This window comes from Heliconius melpomene, chromosome 8 (assembly GCF_056956725.1).
Source record: "Heliconius melpomene rosina isolate 202511_hmr_F chromosome 8, ASM5695672v1, whole genome shotgun sequence".
Lineage (NCBI taxonomy): Eukaryota > Metazoa > Arthropoda > Insecta > Lepidoptera > Nymphalidae > Heliconius > Heliconius melpomene.
In genome coordinates, this window is record NC_140396.1 from 4005430 (window position 1) to 4029373 (window position 23944).

At 31.7% G+C, this 23944-nt stretch overlaps 3 protein-coding genes across 6 annotated transcripts in view; 1 reads left to right on the plus strand and 2 right to left on the minus strand.

The window, feature by feature from the left end:
* Window positions 1-6185, minus strand: part of puf (ubiquitinyl hydrolase 1 puf) — a 37189-nt gene extending 31004 nt beyond the window's left edge. Inside the window, exons 1-12 of the mRNA XM_085189702.1 lie at window positions 5995-6185; window positions 5748-5844; window positions 4845-5611; window positions 4484-4755; window positions 4179-4397; window positions 2988-3164; window positions 2301-2379; window positions 1910-1985; window positions 1688-1806; window positions 988-1102; window positions 454-619; window positions 39-191 (exon numbers count right to left, since the gene is read on the minus strand). Of these exons, the coding sequence (XP_085045828.1) occupies window positions 39-191; window positions 454-619; window positions 988-1102; window positions 1688-1806; window positions 1910-1985; window positions 2301-2379; window positions 2988-3164; window positions 4179-4397; window positions 4484-4755; window positions 4845-5611; window positions 5748-5844; window positions 5995-6037 (2283 nt within the window). The 5' untranslated portion in view covers window positions 6038-6185. The remainder of the gene's footprint in view (window positions 1-38; window positions 192-453; window positions 620-987; window positions 1103-1687; window positions 1807-1909; window positions 1986-2300; window positions 2380-2987; window positions 3165-4178; window positions 4398-4483; window positions 4756-4844; window positions 5612-5747; window positions 5845-5994) is intronic.
* A 354-nt stretch (window positions 6186-6539) lies between these two features.
* Window positions 6540-13229, plus strand: Alg12 (Alg12 alpha-1,6-mannosyltransferase). Of its 2 annotated transcripts, none has more exons than XM_085189019.1 (8): window positions 6540-6680; window positions 6920-7052; window positions 7514-7687; window positions 7797-7950; window positions 8079-8223; window positions 8556-8782; window positions 9134-9274; window positions 9955-13229. In XM_085189019.1, exons 3-8 carry the CDS (start codon window positions 7639-7641, stop codon window positions 11120-11122), a joined length of 1884 nt encoding a protein of 627 aa, XP_085045145.1. In that variant the 5' UTR covers window positions 6540-6680; window positions 6920-7052; window positions 7514-7638; the 3' UTR covers window positions 11123-13229. The 2 variants fall into 2 exon arrangements, with proteins under 2 accessions (XP_085045145.1, XP_085045144.1); XM_085189018.1 differs by having other exon boundaries at window positions 6605-6842.
* Window positions 12022-23683, minus strand: Epp (Ecdysteroid phosphate phosphatase). 3 transcript variants are annotated; one of them, XM_085189020.1, is made up of 14 exons: window positions 23405-23683; window positions 23076-23313; window positions 22668-22860; window positions 22344-22412; window positions 21474-21646; window positions 20586-20724; window positions 17640-17735; window positions 16635-16811; window positions 15729-15769; window positions 14814-14989; window positions 14221-14387; window positions 13563-13701; window positions 13376-13485; window positions 12022-13227 (listed from the first exon to the last, which is right to left on the minus strand). In XM_085189020.1, exons 1-14 carry the CDS (start codon window positions 23506-23508, stop codon window positions 12977-12979), a joined length of 2073 nt encoding a protein of 690 aa, XP_085045146.1. In that variant the 5' UTR covers window positions 23509-23683; the 3' UTR covers window positions 12022-12976. The 3 variants fall into 3 exon arrangements, with proteins under 3 accessions (XP_085045146.1, XP_085045147.1, XP_085045148.1); XM_085189021.1 differs by lacking the exon at window positions 22344-22412; XM_085189022.1 differs by lacking the exons at window positions 22668-22860; window positions 23076-23313; window positions 23405-23683 and adding an exon at window positions 22176-22202.
* Between the last annotated feature and the right edge of the window lie 261 nt (window positions 23684-23944).

Sequence of the window (23944 nt, forward strand, 5' to 3'; positions counted from 1 at the left end):
AATAGATAATATGTAAGATGGTTCGTCATACGACTCACAATGGCGCCGTCCTGCAGCAGGTCCCACAATAGTGTGTTGCCGGGCCGGCACACGTCGTCTACATTGAAGGGAAGCGCGGGCGCCGGCGAGGGCGGACGAGCCTCCACGCCTACGCCCACTGTCACCGTTCCGTACTCCGTTAGACATTGAGCCTGATAACCAAAATTAAATAAATAAATTCTTATTCGATAGCCTTCGTGACGTAGCGGTACAACATCTGACTTCATACGGTACAATTCTAGGTTCAATTAACATTCAAGGGAATAAAGTATTTATTTTCCTTGCTCTGGTCACAAAGCGCGGCGTTCCGTCACTCGGCACGCATTACACCTAAAATTGGGAATTATATGGGGACTTCGGTGTCTTAACACTAGTTTCTATATATATAGGTTAATAATAAATTTAAGCAATAACCTGTGCAGCAAGCCTCGCAAGCTCCTCCTCACACGCAGAATCATCTTCGTCCAAGTCGGGCAAGTGTCGGTGTGAGTGCGAGTGGGCGGACAGCGCTGACGACGCACTGCCCTCCTCCTCTTCACGTCGCTTGTAACTCTCCATTAGCCGGAGTTCCATTAACCTCCTATGATTTTGTACATAAAAGTTTAAATTTTTGAATTTTTCATATAAAATTTAGAGGAGCTAATAGAGAGACGAGATATAATAATATTTATGGTTTTTAGTTGTTCTAGTTGGTTGTTTGTTATTATATTATTTAACATACAGCAATTATTAATTATAAAATTGAAAATAATTAATTATATATTAGTAATATATTTGCCAACTATGTTTCATGAATATCTATTAACTATCATACAGACATACTTACATGATAAGGATAAATAACAAAATTTAGGAGTTCTTCAACTTTAATTGTATTAATATGAATATTAAATTTATAGTATATATAATTATTTTTACAATTACAGCAACACAAAACAATTAACTAACCTAGCATCAACATTGTCACACAATAGCTGGCAGTGTGCGGTATCGCTGCCAGACGACTCTTCCTCCACTTCAGACACTGATTCTGCTAAATCTGCCGTCTTTAACTGTGTCGCCACTGTTCAATATAATGAAGTTTATATATACATATTTTATTTTTAATAAAAATTCTGTGTATTGTATGGGTCTTACTCATAGTTTTTATATTTCTACAATATTTATCAAGAAACAGAATCGAGATGTGCCCGTATACGTCAAATCAAAGCAACATTCAATTACAAACATCAAATCAAAACTTTAAATAAAAAAATCACAGAGCACTAGTATTTTACACATATAAAATTATTATAATGATTTATCTAAAAAAGTATGAAAGTTGAGTATTTTGTTATAGAAAGTGTAACATTTAATTTTTAATTTTAAGATTTGCAAGATGCCTGCCTGGCCGGTGTGGGTTCGATACCCACTTGGAGAAATGAAATATTTTCAATTCCTCGCTCTCGTGAGACAAACGGCAGTGTCAAGTCCCACCATTCGATACGAAAATTGGGCGGAAAGTTGTGGAAAATGTCTTAAAGTGTGTGAAACCTGTTGAGGTTCCCTGTGCTTATCTACCTCTATAAACAGAATGAAGTTAAATAATGTATATATTTAAAGTAATTTATCCAAATGTCTTTCTAACGTTTATGGACCATGCACTCACGGAAATGCCTAGTCTTGCCCGGCTTGTGGCGTTTCTTGTACAACTTCTTTTTGCGCGGACGTAGAAGCTCTTCCGCACCGCTACTTGCGCTACCGCTGCTGCCTGCGCGCTTGTTACGCCTTCAAATATAATAAATATAATTTAAGTTTAATAAGATTAACATAACATTAACTACTACTACTACTACTATCTTACATCAAATAAATTACAATTTCCACTTACTTTTGACAAGATTTAAGTGTAGCACATTCTTTTTTCGTTAATTCTTCTCCATCGCAAATCCAATCTTTTTCAGCAGCTGAATGAACACAAAAATAAATTTTATATTAATATGTAAAAATATATTGAGGCCAGTCGCGGGGCAGGAGCACAAGTGTGCGATTGTAGACATGACAGGTTGTGGGTTCGATACACAGTCGAAGAAATTAAATATTTAATAATTTCATTCCATCACTCAACACCTCTTAAATTCAGCTGAGAGTTACAAGTTTACACACACATTTGTCTTATGTCTATGTCGGGAACAGAGTGTATGTACACTAGGTTTCCATGTTCCCTCTAACTCACCTGCTAATTGCTATGTGCGTAAAGCTAAAAAAATATATTTTTGTACCTGCTAGTTCACGTTGATGTTTGCTTTGTTTCCGCGGTGTCGGTCCAGCTTCTTCACCTGACGTACTTAACTCTTCACACTAAAATAATTGTTATTTTGTAAGAAAAATTTATGAAGTTATCTCATTTTAATCTTAAATGTGGTTTTTAAATTTTATAAAAATAATATAGTCACTTCATGGTTAAGTACTATATAAGTACACTGAAGGGACAACACATTTCGTCACTATAGAAAGTAGTTGTAAAATGAAAATGGGATGAAATTTTTTTAGTAATATTTTAATATTAATATTATTACCAGTCTAGTTTACATTCTACAAACGTGCGACTGTAAAAGCGACAGGTTATGGATTATTCCAACTCAACGTAATGAAATATTTCATTAGGTACCCTTTGCCTACCAGACTATGTGCGAGAAACAGGCAAATCTAAAAAGTCATTACTTCTAATCTAGTAAATTTAACAAATATGTAACAATAATATTTTATTCTCTTTGAAAGTTTGTACACAATCAGAAATATATTAACATATAAATAATGAATAACTATCAAATCACATTCTAGTCCAACAACTAGCCAGTATAGAAACTGTATCTATAAAGGCACATAAGTCCAGTTTCAAGCATTGTCTAAGGCAATAATTTAATGAATAAGAATAATTAAAAAAAAAGTGTGTTCAAAATACATACAGGATCATCATCAGAGTTAGTCTGGTCCATACTGACGCTGGCCTCGGAGGAGGATCTGTGATGTGGCTTGCAGACGGGTGGGGCGAGGCGTGGGGGCTCCGGCGCGGGGGACGAAGTGCCGCCGCAGCCGCCTCGCGCCCACATCGCACGCATTAGTGCTGATGCTAGGTAAAGACTCTGTAAGGGTAAACAGATAAATCATGAAGTCACATTGTACCCAGCATATAACTCAATGCTGTGCTGTATTTGCAATATCACTATTTATATTATTATTTAATTGCGTCCGTCGTGGCCGAGAAGCAGAAGCTTACAACTGATTTGATTAGATTCGATATACGGAAATCGAATCACACCTGGTGCAATTAAATATTAAAATATTTATATAGAAAATATATACAAAATTATGTTTCAAATAAAAAAAAATATTTTTATATGTTTTAGATATTTGAATCCAGGAATTCAATCTATGGCTTGGCATCATGGAGTGTCTTAAATATATGGCTTGAAATTCTGCTATGTTAAACATATGTTTAATATTATTAAATATTTCCATTTGCCTGAGTTCTACCACTCACCATGCAATGCCTTAAGAATTCAGGCAGAAAATGGGAAGTGTCTTAAATCTTAATGGGAATGGAGTTTCATACTACTATGGTTTCATAATACTACTAATATACGGGATAGAGTGTAAAGTTAAAAAACTTGAAACATCACAACTTTGTTCAGTATTTGTAATTGTAATTTTATTATGTTAATCTATATATATAAAAGGACTTGTCCTCACTGACTGAGGTAAGACGCACGCACAGCCGTAACCGCTGATGATAGAAACGTGAAATTTGGAGAGATGATTACTTTCGTAATCTGGACATCCACTAAGAAGGGATTTTGAAAAATTTTGAACCCTAAAGAGGTGAAATAGGGGTTGAAAGTTTGTATGGAAAAAAAATAAATCGGCATCGATTTTTATATAATTTTAAATATAGATTTTTAAAAGTATTTAATTGAACACGTGTTTCATGGTTTTCTAGAATTCTTCCCCTAAGGGTGCAAATAAGGGGTTGAAAGTTTCTATAGAAAAATCTTTAAAACGCCACCGATTATTATAAAATTTGACTCTTAAAAATATTTCACCGCGTTCGCGTCCGCTAGTTGAAAATAAAATGTTACATAGACATCTCATAAAAATACCTGTTCAGTGTGTTCCTTAGGTGGTAGAGCACACAATAAGCTATATAAGTGAGAACAAGGTTTAGGTGCTAATGCCCTAATAAACCCAGGCAATAGATCATATACTTGACGGCCACAGTGTTTGAGCTGTGCTGCTGCCCACACTAATTCCACATGTTCATTTGTTACTCGGCCTTCCACCGCAAGAAATTTAAGAATCATATGTGACTGCTTTATAACCTGTGAAATTTAAATACAAGAATCAGGTACTAAATATTGGTACTTATATAATTTACAATTCACATATTTTAGAAGTATTTCCTCACCTCAACATGTAAATTAGGGCCAAATAGATGTTCAATAATGTTATTGTAAGTCAACCAAGTTGCTAGATGTTGTCCTGCAACCTCAGCATTGGCTGCAGGTTCCCCGGCACATAGTTCATTATGGGCAGCTATGTGAGCATTGATTTGAGCCACCCCAGCAAGCCTCATAGTAAGAGTACTACTATTAAAATATTTGAAAGCCAAAGCAAGACCATCTCCATCAAATGCTAATGGAGCATCTAGAGGTTCTTTAGCAGCTCCCCACATAAAATCTAAATTAATAAAATAAGCAATATATAAATTTCAAGTGGTTATTTATGATTGAAATAAATAAAAACAGTTAATAAATAATGAATCCTACCTGCCATTGATTTAACAGCTGGCACCCTCAAATCTTTGTCTTCCAAGCTGCACATATATTTTAATATCTTGCTTCGTAAGGGCATAAAAAGCTGTGCTACTGCCCTAAAATTTAACCATAGTTTCAAATTACCAACAGCTGCAACTATTGCATGTGCCATAGACAGAGGAAGGCTAGTTGGTGAAGCATATTCAAATACTGCTGTCATAGCACAAACCCCTCCAAGTTTACAAAATAAGCTCACATTTCTCAATAAGTAAGCTGGTATTTCAGTATCATGCAAATCACAGTATGAGCTGAGGTTTGATATTTCTGGAGCTGATAAATCATCAAGTCGGCTGAGAGCTGAGTGCTTACAGGCTAAGTATAAGGGGAAGTTAAGGAGAAAAATTTTAGACACAATATGCATCAGCTTTTCTTTTTGTTGCAATGACCAAGTATCATGCTCTGTATCATTAGATGCTATTGCTTTTTCTCCACTAGGTAATTCTGCAGAAGCTTCAGAGGACTCTGCAGGTTTTGTACTTTCTGGTATTGGTTTATTTTTTTCTTTCTCTCTAGTTCCATCTTCAATTTTTGTGGAATTTTCTTCTTCTTGCCCTTTATGTGTTTCTTGCTCCTGAGCACTTTCATTTAGAATTTTAGGTGATGCTAATAAATTATCTTTGAGTTGTTTTAATTGGTATACAGATAGGCATAGTATACTTTGTACTACTAAATAAAATCTTTCAAAATTTTTCACATCTCGGTAACAGCACATGCATTGCCTAAAATATTAGTAACAAAATATTTAATATGTATTTCAAAAAGACTTCATTTCATTTATATTTTTTTAAGGAGTATATTATGTTTACATAGTGTTAGATTAATTAAGTATAACAATATTCAACAATATAATATTACCTTTGAGGCCACGAAAGTATATAATTTAACACTGTTTCGAGTTCTGATTGACTTATAGTTGGATACTGGGACACATCGTCAGTTAATCTCGTTTCACCTAAAATTATTGCAAAAATAAAAAAATAAAGCTCTGTCCTTTATCTTTTTGTAGTTATTACAACATAACTCAGTGAACTTTTAGAGTTTTAAGTATAAATACGAATGTAAAAGTAAATGAACCACAAAATTTCGAAACAATGTAACTTACAATTTACTAAAAGCTGTGAAAACTCCGAACAAACATCACACATTCTCAATGTTTTGTGTCAGAATTTAGCGAAATATTATTGAAATATTATCGCAGCTGTTATTGTATTTAAAATATTGACCATTATTGATATTTTCGTATCAGAAAACGAACACTGCCTCAGAAATGTCACAGAATCCGTTCCACCATTGTTGACGATTGTTGTCAAAGTAACGTTTTGTTACATTAAAATTTCTTTCAATAAATATTAAATATAATTGTTTTCCATAGATAAAGACAACATAAATATTAATTTTTTACACTCTAATCCATATATGTTAAAAAATTGGAAATATTCATAGAAATAACAGAAATAATGTTTGTCGTAAAATTATTTTCAACTTAAATAATAATTAAAGCAACAACTAAGCGCAGTAACGTCTTAAAAACATAGGAGAAAATTGATTTGACTAATGACTACCTATTTTTTTATTATTATCTAATTTTATAAATATTTTGTTGATAATTAGTTTTATATTATAATTGTTAAAGAACGATTAATTAAAACCATACTGCAGAAAATACATTATTTTATTATTGCTAGTTTTGTGTTATTGTTTTCTAAATGTCAGTGTCAAACTACTAATAATATTGGAAGAGAAGAGACTTGGCAGCTCCGGGAATAGAAATTATGAGCTATGGGTTAGGTTGTAAATTTAGTTTTCATAAATTATATATAAGAAATGGTTCAGTTACTTTATGTTGTAGCTAGCTTACATGTGCTATTATGTCCTTTTACAAAAGTAGAAGAAAGTTTTAATATTCAAGCCTTTCATGATATTTTATACCATCGGTTTAATCTAACAGAGGTATTAAAGAAATTCTAATTTTGGATTTTGGACTTGAATGTTGCGCACTGATAACTGTAATAATCTATTTTTTCCAGTACGATCATAATGAGTTCCCGGGAGTAGTGCCGCGTACTTTTATTGGTCCACTTTTCATTTCAATATTGTCGTCACCTGTTGTTGGCATATTGCACGTTTTTAGTATCAATAAATTTTGGACACAATATGTGGGTAAGTAATTTTTTTAAAAACATAGTTGTACATATTTTTAAAAAAAATCTTAAATAATTAAAAGGCCCGCGACTTTGCACAACTGCATGACTATTTATTTACTAATCTAAAAAAATTATAGCAATTTTGTCTAAAAATATGTATATAATTTATGTATAATATTTTATATAATAAATATAATACAAACACTAAATGTTCAGAGGAGTTTTTAGGTTCACCTAAATACAATTAACAATAGTAAAAAGTGCATCTATTCCACCAATATATATAATGAGTGTAGCTCTTTCTGAATAGTGCACAGACTAAGACCATTTTTTATGAGTCATTGTTTTGGGTTCTATATTGATTAATATGTCTAATAATGTTTTTTCCCAAATATATTCATGTACAGAGAGGAATGACTTGTATTTTACATATAAATGTATAGATAACCTCTATATATAAATTCTTAAATATTTCAGTAAGACTTACGCTGGCATTAACTGTAATAGCAGCATGGAATCGTCTTCGAAATGCATTACAAAAACAATTTGGCAGTACATTTACATGGTGGTTCACTTTAATCAGTGTTACACAGTATCATTTTATGTTTTATATGAGCCGTCCATTACCTAATATTATTACTATGCCCCTTGGTAAGTTTGATAACTTTGTAACTATTTGTACTATTTAAAAAATTGTCCAATTACTTTAAAATTTTCCACATATTTATGAATTATACATTATTCTATTTTTTTTATATAGTACTCCTTGCACTTGAGGGATGGATAGCTGGAAAACATAAACAGTTTGTTATAGCAGCAGGTGCCGCCATTATTATATTTCGAGCTGAACTAGCAATGCTGTTTGGTTTATATATCATTATTGATATATACTTCAAAAAATTTGATATAGTAGGGTAAGATTTTTTTACTAAAGAAAATCATATTACTAATAAAACAATTTATTGTTTCTTTGTACAGGTGTTTCCTACTTCCAGTATATTTTTTTGTAAACAATATTTTTTAACACAAGTTTAAATTTCAGATTTATTAAAATTGTTATTCCAGCAGGTGTGACACTTGTTGCATTAACAGTGGTAATAGATTCAATATTTTGGGGACACTTATTATGGCCAGAAGCTGAAGTGTTTTGGTTTAATACAATTTTAAATAAAAGTTCAGAGTGGGGTGTATCCTTTTAAATAAAAAAAAAATATTTTACTATAATAATGACACAATTGTGTTATTGCATTCAAACTATTGACATACAATTTGTTTTAATTTGCAAAAAAATATGATTAAGGACTCTACCATAACAATACACAGTATTTTTCAATTGCAAACACTATTTTAATTCAGTTCATTACAATAAAATTTTTGGGTGCATTGAAAACATCAACATTGATTTTTCGAATGTGCTCCTTGTATTATTGTTGCTTGATTAGTTTTAGGTTATAAATAATAATAAATGATATTATCAATTATGAAAAACGTTATATATTTTCTTAAAATATACAACCAGACATCACCATTCCTTTGGTACTTTTATTCAGCTCTCCCTCGTGGCCTCGGCCCTAGTATTGTATTGTTACCTATAGGTTTGTATCTTGAGAAACGCCTTGTTCCTATTGTATTTCCTGCCATAATTTACATCCTTCTATTCTCTTTCCTCCCACATAAGGAGCTTAGGTTTATTATATACGTTTTTCCATTACTCAACATGTCATCGGCTGCGGTTTGCTCATATGTGTAAGTTTTTTTATTCAACTTGAATTATTTTCAAATGTGTTTATAATAATAAATTGCATAAAATTAATTAAATTTCTCAAGTCATATTGATGCAATTGCCTTATGAACATACAATGCTTAAACCCAAGTTAGATTCCTATCATGTGTATTTTTAAATGATTTCTATTAGTCTGGTCTGGTCACAATGAATGTTGCTAAATTCTTTTGTGTAGGTGGTACACTCAATTTAGAGGTCTAAATTTGCATACATTAAATTCTCTGCTACCTGCCATATGCGGTAGACATAAAACTCACTTTAAACAGAAAAAATAAAATATTTAGTTTCATAACATTTCTTATTTTTTTTTTCAGATACATAAGACGTTCTAAGTCACCAATTTACGAACTGCTTTTCTGGGGAACTGTTATCATCATTGTTTGTAACATTATATTCTCTTTAGCGCTATCCTTGGTTGCTATGACAAACTATCCTGGTGGAATAGCAATAACAAGGTTTGAATTTATTTTTAGCAATGTTTCTTCTACAATGATTTAATGCCACTAATAGCGCACAGAGCCGAATTTTTGTGACCTTGGTACACCATTTCAATTAATATACCCAAAGCCTCAACCCAATTACAATTCCTCAGTACTTTATGTTGATCTGCCTCATAGTCTGTTTGCTTGCCTAACACTAACTTTTACAATGAAAAGATTTTTTGCAATATGATTTTACTAACCTTCGATCCTTGGCTCTAATATAAAATGGACGTATATATAATTACATATATCTATATATATATATATATATATATATATATATATATATATAGATATATGTAATTATATATTATATAATGATATATGTAATTATATATTAAAATTTTTTGCAATATGATTTTACTAACCTTCGATCCTTGGCTCTAATATAAAATGGACGTATATATAATTACATATATCTATATATATATATATATATATATATATATATATATATATATATATATATATATATATATATATATATATATATATATATATATATATATGTGTATATATATGTATTGTATATACATACATAATGTGTTATTTTTCTTTCTTACAAAATATCTTATATTTTTAAGTTATTTTCCCACTATTTTTGTAACTAACTTAACTGGACTCTATGAAAAATTCATATTTATAATTTTCAGGTTCCATAAACTATTAAAAAATGAACCTTACGTTCACGTACATATCAGCAATTTGGCGGCGCAGACAGGTGTAACAAGATTCACGCAAATTCATAACCACTGGAAGTATAGCAAAAATGAGTCACTTAGTGATGAGCAGTTGCAAAAATTTACTCACCTCCTTATTGAGGCAAAGAGTAAATATTCATCAAATCTGAAGTCTTTTACTCAAACACACAATATTATAGACAGTATCGAATCTTTTTCACAAATCAGTGTGACTTACAAATTATTACCCCCTATCAAAATAAAAACAAAACCGGCAATATTTATTTTAGAAAGAAAGAATTTCCGTGATGACCCTTATGGTTCATACTTTCAAAAATATGAACTAAGCCAAGAAGACATTAGTGACGAGGATCAGTCGGATGATATAAACAAAGATCAAAATGAGAAAGATAATGCAAATGTAAGTGAAGAAATAGGTGACATAAATTTTAATAATACCCAAATTGAGGCAGAAGACATTTCTAAATCAGAGGAAGTCATTGTAAAATCTACCATCAGTGGAGCGTCCGAACAATTGGTTACGGTTGTTAATGATGAAGATGATGATGGCATAATGGAAAAGTTAGGTGAACAAGAACCTGTTAAAACAGTTAAAATTAAAAAAATAGAGGAATCCCCAGTTATATCTCGACACGAACGTAAGAAAAAGGCAATGGCAAAAATAAAATCGGAAACCCGTAGAGAAGTTGTAGCCTCCGCTAAAGAAAAATTAAAAGAAATTATGAAGCGACACAAACATATTGCTGTTGAACTTTCTGAAAATAACATATCAGATACTTTTAAGGAGCAATTAGATGTAGACGGTAGAGGTGACATACCCGAGGTGCTAGAACAAGTAGTCCATCCAGTGGAAGAACCATCTTTAATTGAAGCTGAACCTATTGATACAAAATCATCTGAAATAGTTACTGAGAAATCTGAAGCCGTTAATAATATGAATGTAAATATCGAATCTATTGTTGAAGAAGTAATTGTTCGTTTACAGGAGAGGAAAATTTACGACGATAAAACTAAACCTGAAGATATAAAAATTGAAGACAGAATAGTGATTCAAAAAATCGTTGAAGAAATTTTATCAGAGAAAATGAATTATAAAAAGGTAGATAATAAGACAGAATAAGCAAAGAATGTTTTTATAGTTTTCATAGTTATTTATTGAATTTTGCCAAATGTAATATATAAAATAGTTTTTTATATGTAATTTATAGATAATATGTATAATTTACAACTATACGAAATCAATTCTAAATATTGACGAAATTATTATGGTATTTTATAAGATAGAAAGATTATCAAGGACTTTTCTAACAACTCAATGTTCAGTGTAGATAAATAAGATTGACAAATATGAAACAATCAATTTATTTCTAAAAGTTTTTTTCAATCGTTACAAATAGATCTAGAATAGAGTTTTATGTTTTAAAAATCTAAGTTATTTTATTTATTTATAACATTTAGTAAATTTATACAAGAAACAAATTGTAAGATAATAACCGCATTAGTGAGTGAGTGAGTGAAACACTGTGTCGCGGCTATTAACCTCCACCTGCCAAGCGTTGCTTAGGTACTACCAAAATTTACCTTACTAACTATTGTAAATATATGAAACAGTTAAAAATAAAAATTTACAATGATCAGCAGAGCAATCATTACCCAAGGACGAATCCTGTATCCCAGGATGCACCGGCCCGCTACACTGTCCCGTTATTTTTATTTTTTAATTTTCGAATATCTTAAAAAATATATCACTACAACATATTTTATCACATAATAAATAAAGTTTCATTTTATTGATGCAACCAATCAGGGCCAGCGCTTTAAGAGTTTACAATTTTTCAATTGTTTACGATTTCACGAAAAAAATTATGAACTAACAACGGTTTTCAAACTAAACTGCCATGATTTACCTTTCACCTCTTATTTTATTTTGTTTGTTAATTCATAAAGTTATTCTAAGACCAGCTTGAAAATAGTGATTATAATAAGTCCTGTGATGGTTGTTATTAAATAAAACATTCATATAATAATCTTAATTTTATTACTTTTGAAACATATCACACACAAGTCACATGTCTCATCACATATCTTGTAATGACAGATCATAAAATATAATCGCATTATTGCTAAGTACCAGTAGCTAATATGCCAGTAATAGATATGGTGAATAAAAAAAAATAACAAAATATCTCATGAACCAAAATATGCATGTTTATATGTTTTGAGGTAGATAATTAATTATAGTAATATTTATCAATGATAAAATGATATTTCAGCTTACATACAAATATTTTAGTTAAAGAACGCTTACAGTATCTAACCTAATTAACTATACTAATCAGTACAAAAAAATCAATAATACACATATAGAGATCCATTTACGGCGTCAAAACGTCTACAATAATTAAAAAAGTTCCATACGAAAGACAAGACAATCATAAACTTATATAATGATGAGTCATAAATCACAAAAAAGTGATAGAAAATAAAATTAAAAAAAAATATTATTTTTTTATTTAATATAATAGTTTTCTTATATAAAAATATATTTTAATATGAAGTATCATAATATGTATTTTTTTAAATTATAACTATGTTGATTTTTTTGAAATACAATACAATATTGAAAGACATACCTTGTGGTAAGTTTTATAATAATAATAATTAATATGAAAAAATATCTGATTCTAAATTCTAGTTATGGGGCTTTCATTTAATTAAGATAATATAAATGTTAGACCAAGTTACACCTATTCACTTCCAGCCTCAACATGATTACATTACGATAAATTTTAGAATTCCGAATGCTATACAGAATAAATTAACACTAAACCTAACTGTTTATATAAAGAATAATTTTTAATATAGTTGTTTAAACATGACATTGAACAACAAAATGAGCAGTTTTAATAATTCATATTCTCAATTATAGGTTTAGTACTAATAAATCTACATAATCATATATAAATGTCAATTATTAATTGTCGATTTCCAACAATAATTTCCAGTCGAAGCGTCCCGAGCTTGAATTAATAGAGGGCGGGCACGGCGGGGACACCACCTCCAGGGGGTTGTCACGCAAGGCCCCTAGCGCGCAGTATGGTACGCGGTTCAGGAACTTGGCGAGCTGGTACTCGGGATAGTCGGATTTGCCTTCTTGCATACGTTTTAGTGCTGTCACCACTATGTCTAATGTTGTGGCGTGCCCCACAAACATTACGTTACCACCTGGAAAAAATATTTTGTATATTGTTATTTTTGTCCTACTACTTTCGTTCTGCAATTACCGAAAAAACTTTGAAAATGTTGCAATGTGTTAAATGGCGGAACTCACTTTTAAATTAACAAACTAAAAGCATTTTTAAATTGAATATACCTTCAGTTTCTGTATCCTTCACAGCTGATTGAATGGCAAATTCATTTCTTTTATAGAATTCCTCCATAGTTTCTGGTGCATTAACATCCATTTCTATATATGACTTATAGCTGAAAAAAAAAATTAACAATATATATTAGTAAATACTAAGTATAAGTTGATTAAAAACAACCATGTATGTACTTACTCGAGATCAACATTGTACCCAGCTTTGTGCAATTCCATGGGTGTCATGAAAGGACCCATGCCCTTTGTCGCATGCCACAGCTTGTACTCAAAAAGCCCTGGCTCAATTCTTATCTTAAGCGGTGGATCATTCTTCAAACCTGATAACAGTATTTTTTTACTTTAATTATAGGAAATATGTAAAGATGAATAAGTAATAAAAATAATAACATGACATCCGGAAGCTGTACTGTAGATTAGTTGTAATCGCATTATTTCATTGAGGGAGCGGGTTCAATCTTAACAAGAAGGTATGGTTATAATAAAATGTTTATCTTCTTATTTTCAATTTCATGCTGTGGTAAATCAGAAGGTGTTAAACTTCACGTCTCAACATTTAGCAACTTGCTACTTGTTTTTTCTGCTTACCTTAATAATAATCATATACAGATATTAAAAGCAGTAGAGAATAACGTGACGCAGCGGCGTTTGACTATAAAAACGCGGCAGCTGTCAGTTCGATTCCCATTCAGGGAAAAGAATTATTTTTATTTCCTCCCTCTAGTGGCAAGACAATCTACAGCGTTAAGTTCTGCCACTCTACATTACTCTCTCTATGTGGAGAATTTAGTGGTCTTAACAGTAAAGTGTAAAGTGCATCCTTTATCGCACTAGGATACCTTGCAGCATGTTGTGCGCGGTCTCGACGCAGCGCAGCGAGGGCGAGGCGTAGACGTGGCGCAGGGGCAGTCGCGCGGAACGCAGGCCCTCGCCCACCAGGTAGGCCTGCATCTGCCCCACACGCGTCAGCGGCGCGTCCTTCGCGTACGAGTCCGCGCCGCCCGCGCTAGACATTGTATATTTCACTCATCACTTTTTTGTCAAAAACAGGGCGTGAGAATAACATGTTTAATACTAGGTTCTCTCTGTTTACCGTGCTATATGCGGTAAAAAACGTGTGATTGCAAAATATAATAAAAATTCTAAATCATATATTTTATAAACACATTTTTTTTGCTTCACGTTGTATTCCACACACAACAGGATAGGCAAAGGCAAACTCGTGTTAAGACACTCCATTCCGCGGAATTCCGGAGGCATTGCGTGTTGAGTGTTTGCCTGGACATCAGAGCGAAGAAATGAAAATATAAATTTAAATAAATATTTCCTTTCCTCGAGTGAGGATTGACCGCACAACCAGTTGATGTTGCAGCATACTTTGTGCCCGTCTACCACGATTTTATCTGTATAATATAATCTAGTCGAGACTCACCGCTCAGCAAGGGACAGCGGCATGTTCAGGTCTTTGCGCGTGTAGGTGCCGTTGTCGTCGAAGCAGAAGGGCACCCACGCGCCGTACGTGAGGTCCACGCGCTCGCCGTGTCGCATCGTGAGTATCCAACGACGGTCCGCCGCTTGCCGGGTGCCGTTCACGCCGTTGCTCTTAGTCTGGAATATATATGTAACTTTGGGATTCACAAAGTATCCCGCATATAGCAGGGTAGGCAGTGGGATCTGGTCCTAAGTAAGACACTCCAATACCCACATACTACACAATTTTTAAGACTGCGTATTGCGTGGCCAGATTCAACGTGACGTTAAAACTTTGTCTTCTTATCAGAATGATGAAATAATTAATTCCCCCGAATAGGAGTCGAACTTATAACAATCATAGTTTATAGTCAGACACTACCGCTGCACCACGACAGCCTCAACCCTTTTAGCCTGTTATGATTCGAGATAATATATGTTTATACAACGAACTTTTCTAGTTTAGTTAAGTAGGAGTAAGGAGAAATTTTAATTAAAGCTAGCCTTTTTTGTAACGATGACACAAAGGTTTAAGCCGTCGTGGGTCATAGGCACAAATGTGCGACTGCAATCGCTAAGATTGTGCGCTTCATTCCTACTAATTCTTTCATTTTCTCGCTCTGATAACAAGGTAAAGCTCGGCGTGAGTGCCGTCACTCAACAACAAAATGTCTCATAAACTTGGCGGAAAATCTCGGCTCCTCTGGGAAATGGAGTTTCTTAACGCTAGGTTCCCTCTACCTACCCTGATATGTACGGAATATAGCGTGAAGCTAAAAAATTGTAATAATTTAAGCAATAGCAGCAGAAGCTGATTTATTTTTAATTCAGTTTATACATAACATTTTAAGGATATGTAAAGTTATTTATTGCTTACTTTTACTTCACTATTTTTTCCATTGACTTTTCCCTCAGAATCTGTAAATACAAAAAATATTTATAAACAGCATGTAGGTATTTGTATATCGTGCCAAAAGTAATATAAAAAATATATATTTATTTATATTTGAGACTGTCATGGCGCTTAGGCACAGACATATAACTGTAGATTCGACGATCGTGGATTCAATATCCGCTTGGAGGAAATTAAATATTTAATAATTTTATTTACTTGCTTTGGTAAGCATTCAGCTGAAAGTGGGAAACGGTGTGTCTTAACACTAAGTTCTCTCTGCCTATCTTGCTATACGCATCCCGCATATATGGCGTAAAGCTAAAAAAACTGAAGATTTATAATTATATAGATTTCAATATTTAGCATTTATTTTATGCGAAACTTTTAAATAACGAGCCTTCATGCAAACATATCTTAAATTATACTTGAATCTTTGCATTTAATAATTTAAAAAAAAAACATTAATTACGTATGCGTCGGCTGAGATTCGCAAGCTGTGGCTCATATGACGTTAATTAATAGTATTCAGCATTTTGTAATCAATCACTTTATCAACAAGGTAATTGATTAGTCGAAATATGTCAAGCTTAACATGACAGAAAAATCAAGTATATACTGATAAAAACGGTATCTTGAACAGATTTGCTATTTAAAAACGTTTTACTTAACTTAAAAAGGGAAAGGAAATGAAATTACTAATTTTCTATAGCGACTGTTTTGATAAAATGTTACATTTATCAACAAAAAATATATAGTCGTTTAGTATACTCGTATTTCATCGCTGGAAACTTACATTTTTATAACTATAATGTACTAAGCTATATTATATTAGTGTAGTACAAGAGGCCACGCCGCGATGAGATTTTCAATAAAATAAATCAAACTTACCCTCGACATTCAAGATGTTTTCCGTTTTGTGCTCTATCGCAGCTTTCCAGTACTGCTCCCACACTTGATATGTTTCTTCTGATTTTTCAAAACCCAATTTTTCTGCGTCTTCGTGAGGATAGTTGGTTGCCATTTCAACTTTCGGTTTTGAATCTGATTCGGATTTACTATCGCTGCCTACAAATGGTTCAAAAATAATAGTAATGAAAAATAAAATAGTATTATAGTGAAGTTTCATATTTAAAACGACTGTAGGTATTGACGCAATAGAAATTATAAAATATGTCTTAATTGAAAAGGCTGATTGCGCAGACTGACAGTATAGTTAAAATAAACGTGACTGTGATAGTTAAAATGCAATACATTCAACTTTTGTTGGGTGAGATAAAGTTATCACAAATAAATAAATCAATTATTTGTTATAAGTGCCTATATTACCTACTGATAGTAGGTAATATAGGCATCTATTTTTTTAGTGAAGTTTTTTTAGCTTCTTGTATAGCAGGGTAGGCAGAAGGAACCTAGTGTTAAGACATTCCCAACTTTCTGCAGAATTTTCGAGGCATTGCATTTTAAGTGGCAAAACTAAACGCCGCGCTTTGCCTAGTTACCAGAACGAAGAAATAAAAAATATATATATTTTTCCAAGTGGGAATCGAACCCACTACCGTCGTGTTTACAGTCACATACTTGTGTAAGAGCACCACACCCACCTCATATTAAATATTCCTATAGTATTGATATTTAAACTGAGAACAATCACTACACCCTTTTGAAAATAATCACCAAAAACGCAGTTAAATGTATTTTTACCAAATATTAAACTAAGACTCAATTTAAAATTTGAAATATTTAGTTTTATTTTGTTTTTATAAATACTACATCATCATCATCATCATCATCAGCCTGTCATCGTCCACTGCTGGACATAGGCCTCTCCAATGGCACGCCACTGAGCTCGATCTTCTACATACTCCATAGTATATTCATATTTGCATTACTCACTCTTATTTGTAGACAAAGAGATAGCGCGATGTAGCGTCCAAGCGTCTGAGTCGGATGTACGACGAGTGTATACGCCCGGCAGCTGTCCACTCACACCTACAACCACATATTACTTTTTTTTTAACTTCCCGCTGTATCCCGTATCTTTATATGGTAGGAAGGGTAGGCAGAGGGGAGTCTAGTGTTAAGACCCACCGTGCCCCAATTTAATCACAACTGTCGCGTTTAGGGTTCGACGCTTTATCGCTGTGCCACGGCCTCTTTTCCTCCTCTGGCCTCTTTTTGATGTTCTTCACGGCCAGAACCAAAGATAGGATTTAAATAGAATAACATAGCTAGCTTCAAAAGCTCTCGCACTCCGCTTTTGTAGATTACAAAAATGTAAGTTTTATAAAATACTAGTGGCCCAAACGCGGCTTCGCTCGCTTAAACTTATTGTTACAACATAAATCGAAGCTTATCTGTTATTCTGATGTATAAAATATATTACTGTAAAGTTTTATCTAAATCCGTTCGGTAGTTATTGTGTGTAAATAGAACGAACATCCAACCTCAAAAATATAAATAAGATTTTATTAGTTCCGCTTAATTAGCACGTTCAAAACGTAGTTGCTATTCTTTGTAAAAGTCTTTGACCGATATACTCGTGTATATTAAACAAAGAATCTGAAATATTCGTGCGCTGAACGCAATACAATTTGCAAGTCATATCTACTTGTTGTCATGTTATAAGACATAACATTTTTATAAGGCTTAAAATAGCAGAGAGAACGTAATGTCAAGACACTTCCTTTTCCTTATCACTTCTGTTTTCCGGTCAGTTTCAACAAATAACGTTTTGAGTGATTTGTCATGCAGAGCAAAGCAGGGTAATTTAAAATTTCCTCTTCCAAAATGTTAGTTACTTACATTTTTTAAGTACATTTTATTGCATGACATTTTATTTTAAAAAAAGTTTATCCTACCTGACCGAAAGTCTGCTTTTGATCCCATAAATCGCAACGTATAAAAGAAAAGTGGCGTTCTCTAAAAAATAATATACCTGCGCACCACGGAAGAAATGTAAGTCGTTGCCATCGCCGCAATAAACTGCGGGTAATAATGTTCTATACTTCTATTCCCTAGGTATATAGTATTTTGCATATGAAATAAATATTTATATTATTATGTTAACGGAACAATATGCATGCGTCTGAGGACAGTCGTGACGCAGCGAAACAAAGCGCGACGTTGAGATCTGCCACACAACACGTAATGCATAAAGAATTCAGCGGAAAGTGGGGAACTGAAGTGTCTCAATGTGAACGGAGTGTTAAAATTAAGCTACTAGGTTCCCTTTATCTATCCTGCTATGTGCGGGATACAGCGTAAAGACTAAGAGCATTAAAATGTGCAAATATTCGAAAGCAATTAAACGAGAATTAATGATGATAACGATTTTAATTAATTAGTGAAGTTTATTGTACACGACGATAACGACGATGTTGATAAAAAAAATTCTCATGTGTACTTCGTGCAGATTAAATGTGACGCTTTAATTGACGTATTAACGAATAACCTGTATTCCTACTCATATAATAAACAATATATTTAATATGATCTAATCAATATTATTTCCATACGGTAATATAATAGAATTAATAAAGTTTCACGTAACTAAGTGAATATATGAAGTAATTATGTGTTCCAGTACATATTTAAAAAAATATCTGTAGATTATTTGTTGTTTTGAATTTTGATAAGGTGTTGGAATATATTTCGCGACACATCGACTCGTTTTTTACTTGATATACTATATATAGATAATCACATTTTACAAATACAATAACAAAAATAATATGCAACAATAAAACTATTAAAAAATATAAACAAAAACAAATAATAAGCAAACCTAAGCCTTATTACGTCACATATAGTACCTACCTCAATTTTATCATTCCAAATGCAAAATCCCAAACGAGTATAAATAATTTTCGACAGATTTTTATTTTATTTATATGAAACGTTAAGTCAACTAACCTCTGACGCGAAAACTTGGCATTTTAAAATAATTCACTAAAGCTCGCATTGTTGACATTGCATGACCCGACAGTAGGCTAGAGTTGCCAGGTATAAATAGGTTTTCTTTGTAAATGGCAAAAAATACTACACAGCTTTATATATTTTTATATATCTCCCTAATGCATTGTAATTATGTTAGATGTCGCTACTCAACACCCCAAAATTGAAAATCAATAATGTCAAATATATAAGGCGGGAAAACTAAAACTTTGCTTTATCTCAAACTAGCGGACCCGGACGCGGCTACGCCTGCTTCAAATATAAGAATATAATTTCTATAGAAATATAATTTCAATCTAGATGAAATGCTAAAAGTGACTATTATATTTATTTTCATAAGGGTGAATATCAAAATGACGCGGTAACGAACGCGGTCGCGTAGCGACGACGGTTGTTATTAACATGGCAGAATAAATTGCATGTCAAATTAGAAAGTATTTTAATTTATTAGTACATATGTGTAATGTAATTTTATATAGCCTATAGCACTTCTGAAGAATGCAGCTTTCATACAAAACAAAAACAAAGTAAATCGATCCAGTAGATCCAGAGATCTTAGCGTTCAAACAAACAAACAAACAAACAAACAAACTCTTCCGCTTTATTATATTAGTATAGATAACAAGTTCAATAGTACAGAAGTCCGTTTTATTAGAAATATTTTTACGTATAAGTAAAAACGATAACAAAATGTAGCACTTCATACTAGGTCACATCCGAAAAATTGAGTAATATTTAAAACAAAACAATAATAACTTGTATCATCATAACCACATAATTAACAGCAATAAATAAACGACGTACCTTTTTACTAAAGACACAAATTCTATTAATTAGAATCTATATAATAATAAGAAACCTTATCAAACTAGATGATATACTAACCGGTTAGCCAAGAAGTCCCATGCACCCAGCCATCGGGAGAATTGTCAAATTGTTTTTCTTCAATGTATATATAATCACCCAGTACGAGTTCCAGTTCGTCACTCGCTTCTGGCACGTAGCTCTGAGTCACTTTATATACCTATTCAAACAATAATTTATCAACATTTTCAAATAGCATATGTTTTAGTCATGTCCGTGGTTGGAGATATTGTTTGCTATTCATTTGTATGTGTGATTAGATTAGATATAAGGTTTTGTCCCTACTATTCAAAGTACTTTGTGCGGCCGAAATGAATTTGTTCATTGCATGATATAGGTGTGTTCTACACATGCAATGTTTACATTTTTATATCAGCTGTTTCTGTATTAGAAAACAAGAATGATTAATATAGTTAAAAACTAGCCTACATACAATGCCATTTACTTTATATTTCATTTTTTAGTTTAGTTTTAAAGCCATTGTACCTTCATTATTATCAAAATATATCAAAATCTTGTATAAAAAGTTAGAATATTCACTCAGTAAGAATTACGACATGCAGAGATAAATAGTATGTAACTGTAGCTAAATAGGTGTGGATGGTATCCTTTGCATTTATTCCTATCACCGTACATATCACCATTACTCTTTAACAATTTTGTTCTATTATAAAAGTATTTTTATCAGATATAATGCTTAAGTGAGGATATAACTTGTGTGTAATGGTCAACTATATTTTTTAGATACTCTGCATGTTCATCAGAAACAAAGAGCCTCTTAAGATCCAATTTAAATATAGATATAAAATTGTATTTTTTTTTATTTTTTCCTATTGATATTGATGATATTGTAATAGTAGGTAATTTCATAATGAATTTGTATTTTATATAAAAAAATATAATATGTACCTGATGATTAGCAAAGCGAGGATCACGAGAGTACAATCTTAGTTCCCAAGCAGGAGAAGGCACTGGACTTAAATCCAGTTCATTGACCATCTGTTTCAGGTCATTATATGCATTTACATCAAAATGATAGGCCAAGGTTAAGTGCAGAGATTTAGCTTGAGATTCGGCAATTGCTATTAAAAAATAATTTTAGAAATATTATACTATAAATAATATAATTACAATTAATAATGGATATATTATGCCACAAATATGATATATTACCCTAACAACAATAATTTTATAAATTAATATAATAAAAATTGAGCAATTATGTCACAACAATGTATGTGTGTGAGATTTTTTATCTTTAGATGTAATGTAGTTAAAATATAAATGTAGAATGTTAGTTGTTCTTAAATGATAATAAATTGATAATGTCATTATGCAACTTTTCTATTGATTCCTTTCATTATTAAGTTATTAATATGCTGTTATTAAATATAAGGAATATAGAGAATTAAACATTTTATTATATGGTTTAAGCAGTAGAAAGAAAAAAAACAGTTTTTGAAGTAAACAGATGTTAAAGTACTTCATGAAAAAGCTTAAATTGTAAGCTAGTAGCTTTGTAAAATAGTTTTAAAGCATGAAAATTAAACAAATATTAATTATTTTAACATAAAAGGTACACACACAATTGCTAATAAAAATAAATATTACCTTATATTACATTTTTCACCATTCAAGCTGTCAAAACAATATAATTTATAATTAATTATAATAAACATATAATGTATATTGTAAATATATTATGTATAAATAGATATAATCATAATGATAAAGTCATGCAGATTACAAAATACTAATTTGATTATGAGGTTATCTTACATGGATTAGAAAGTTCTTCATTTTTAATGCAACTCTCTGAGCTCCCATTACTATGCACCTTTACACCCACTGTATAAAAATTAAATAAAAATGGCTATAAAAATCTGTTAAGAAAATTGCTGTAAAATGTTTTAGTTTTATAAGCTCTTTAAACATAGCTCTATTAAAAAAAAGTGAATGTAAATATTTTTTTAATATTACCAAAAGCAAATTGATTTTGTATTTATTCCTATCACCATACTGTATTAAATGTTTACTCTTTAACAATTTTGTTCTATTATAAATTAAAAGTATTTTTATCAGATATTATGCTTAATTACTTACAAATTGAGGATATAACTTGTGTGTACTGGTCAGCTATATTTTTTAGATACTCTGCATGTTCATCAGAAACAAAGAGCCCCATGAAGTTTTGCGATATATAAGGTTCCCATTTTAAAGAATATGGAGGCATGCCTACAGATTCAACAGCCTGCTTCACTGCTTTACCAAGTTGTAAGGAAATATCATTGCTTGCCTGTAATCAAATTTTCAGGATCTCAGTTTTATCTTACAAGTTAAGGGGAACTATATATTATGCTATTTCATAGTAACTCTAATTATATTTTGTTATTTAGTTTTATGATAAAAATTTGTTGAACTGTTGATTCAACAAATTTTTATCATATAATAATTGTGTCAGATTCTTAATGAAGATTCGTTTTAACGCAGATTCGTTATGAATTGTAATACCTTGAAGAAGGGAACGAGAGTAACATGCGGTGGAAAATTATGCGCCCCATTCCAACCCTTAGTTTGAGATTTATTCCAGTACTCAAGTAATTGAATTAAAAAGGGACCGCTTGGGCAGGCATATAATATATATTCTCGAGGTTGATCTTCATCTATGTACGCGTCATTCACGTGAGTCAAGAGCCAGTCGGATGCAAGTTGAACACTACGATTGCCGGTAGCAGCCAAAGCTTTCAATCTGTAAACAAAATTTAAACGCTGTGAACATGAAAAGTATTAGTTATAAATTTAAAAAATGTAAAAATAATGAAATAAAAGACAAAACTTACGCTCGGAGTTTTGGAAAGCCCATTTGTAGAAGTACATGAAGTGGATTTGTATCTTGTTTAAGTATTTTGTTAGAAGGGGTTTTTCGGGGAGGAAGATATGCCATGATTATGTATTGTTTTACAACAATAAATATAAAATATCAAAAAATCTAATTAGCTTGACTTGAATTCATAAAATTAAAAAATAATAATAAAGTAACAAGCAAAGACTTAGGAAAAAGCAGAGATATTTACAAACAATCAAATACTTTGTCTTTGTTGAGACTTGAGGGAGGCCCACACACTATACAGATAATAAAAGTCTTGCATAAAAAAAAATACCAATGTTTCTAATTGATATGATTTTACGTTCCTTATATATTTATGTAAAGATCATTGAACTTTATATTTTTTATATAAAAGATTTTTTTGTGAGCATTCCAATAACGAATAAATAAGGTTGAAAGTAAATTAATTATTTTTAGTTGTACCTTATATTTGTTATTCATAGACTAATATAGACGTATAGTGTTAACTGTTAAGATCCTTCCTTGAACCATA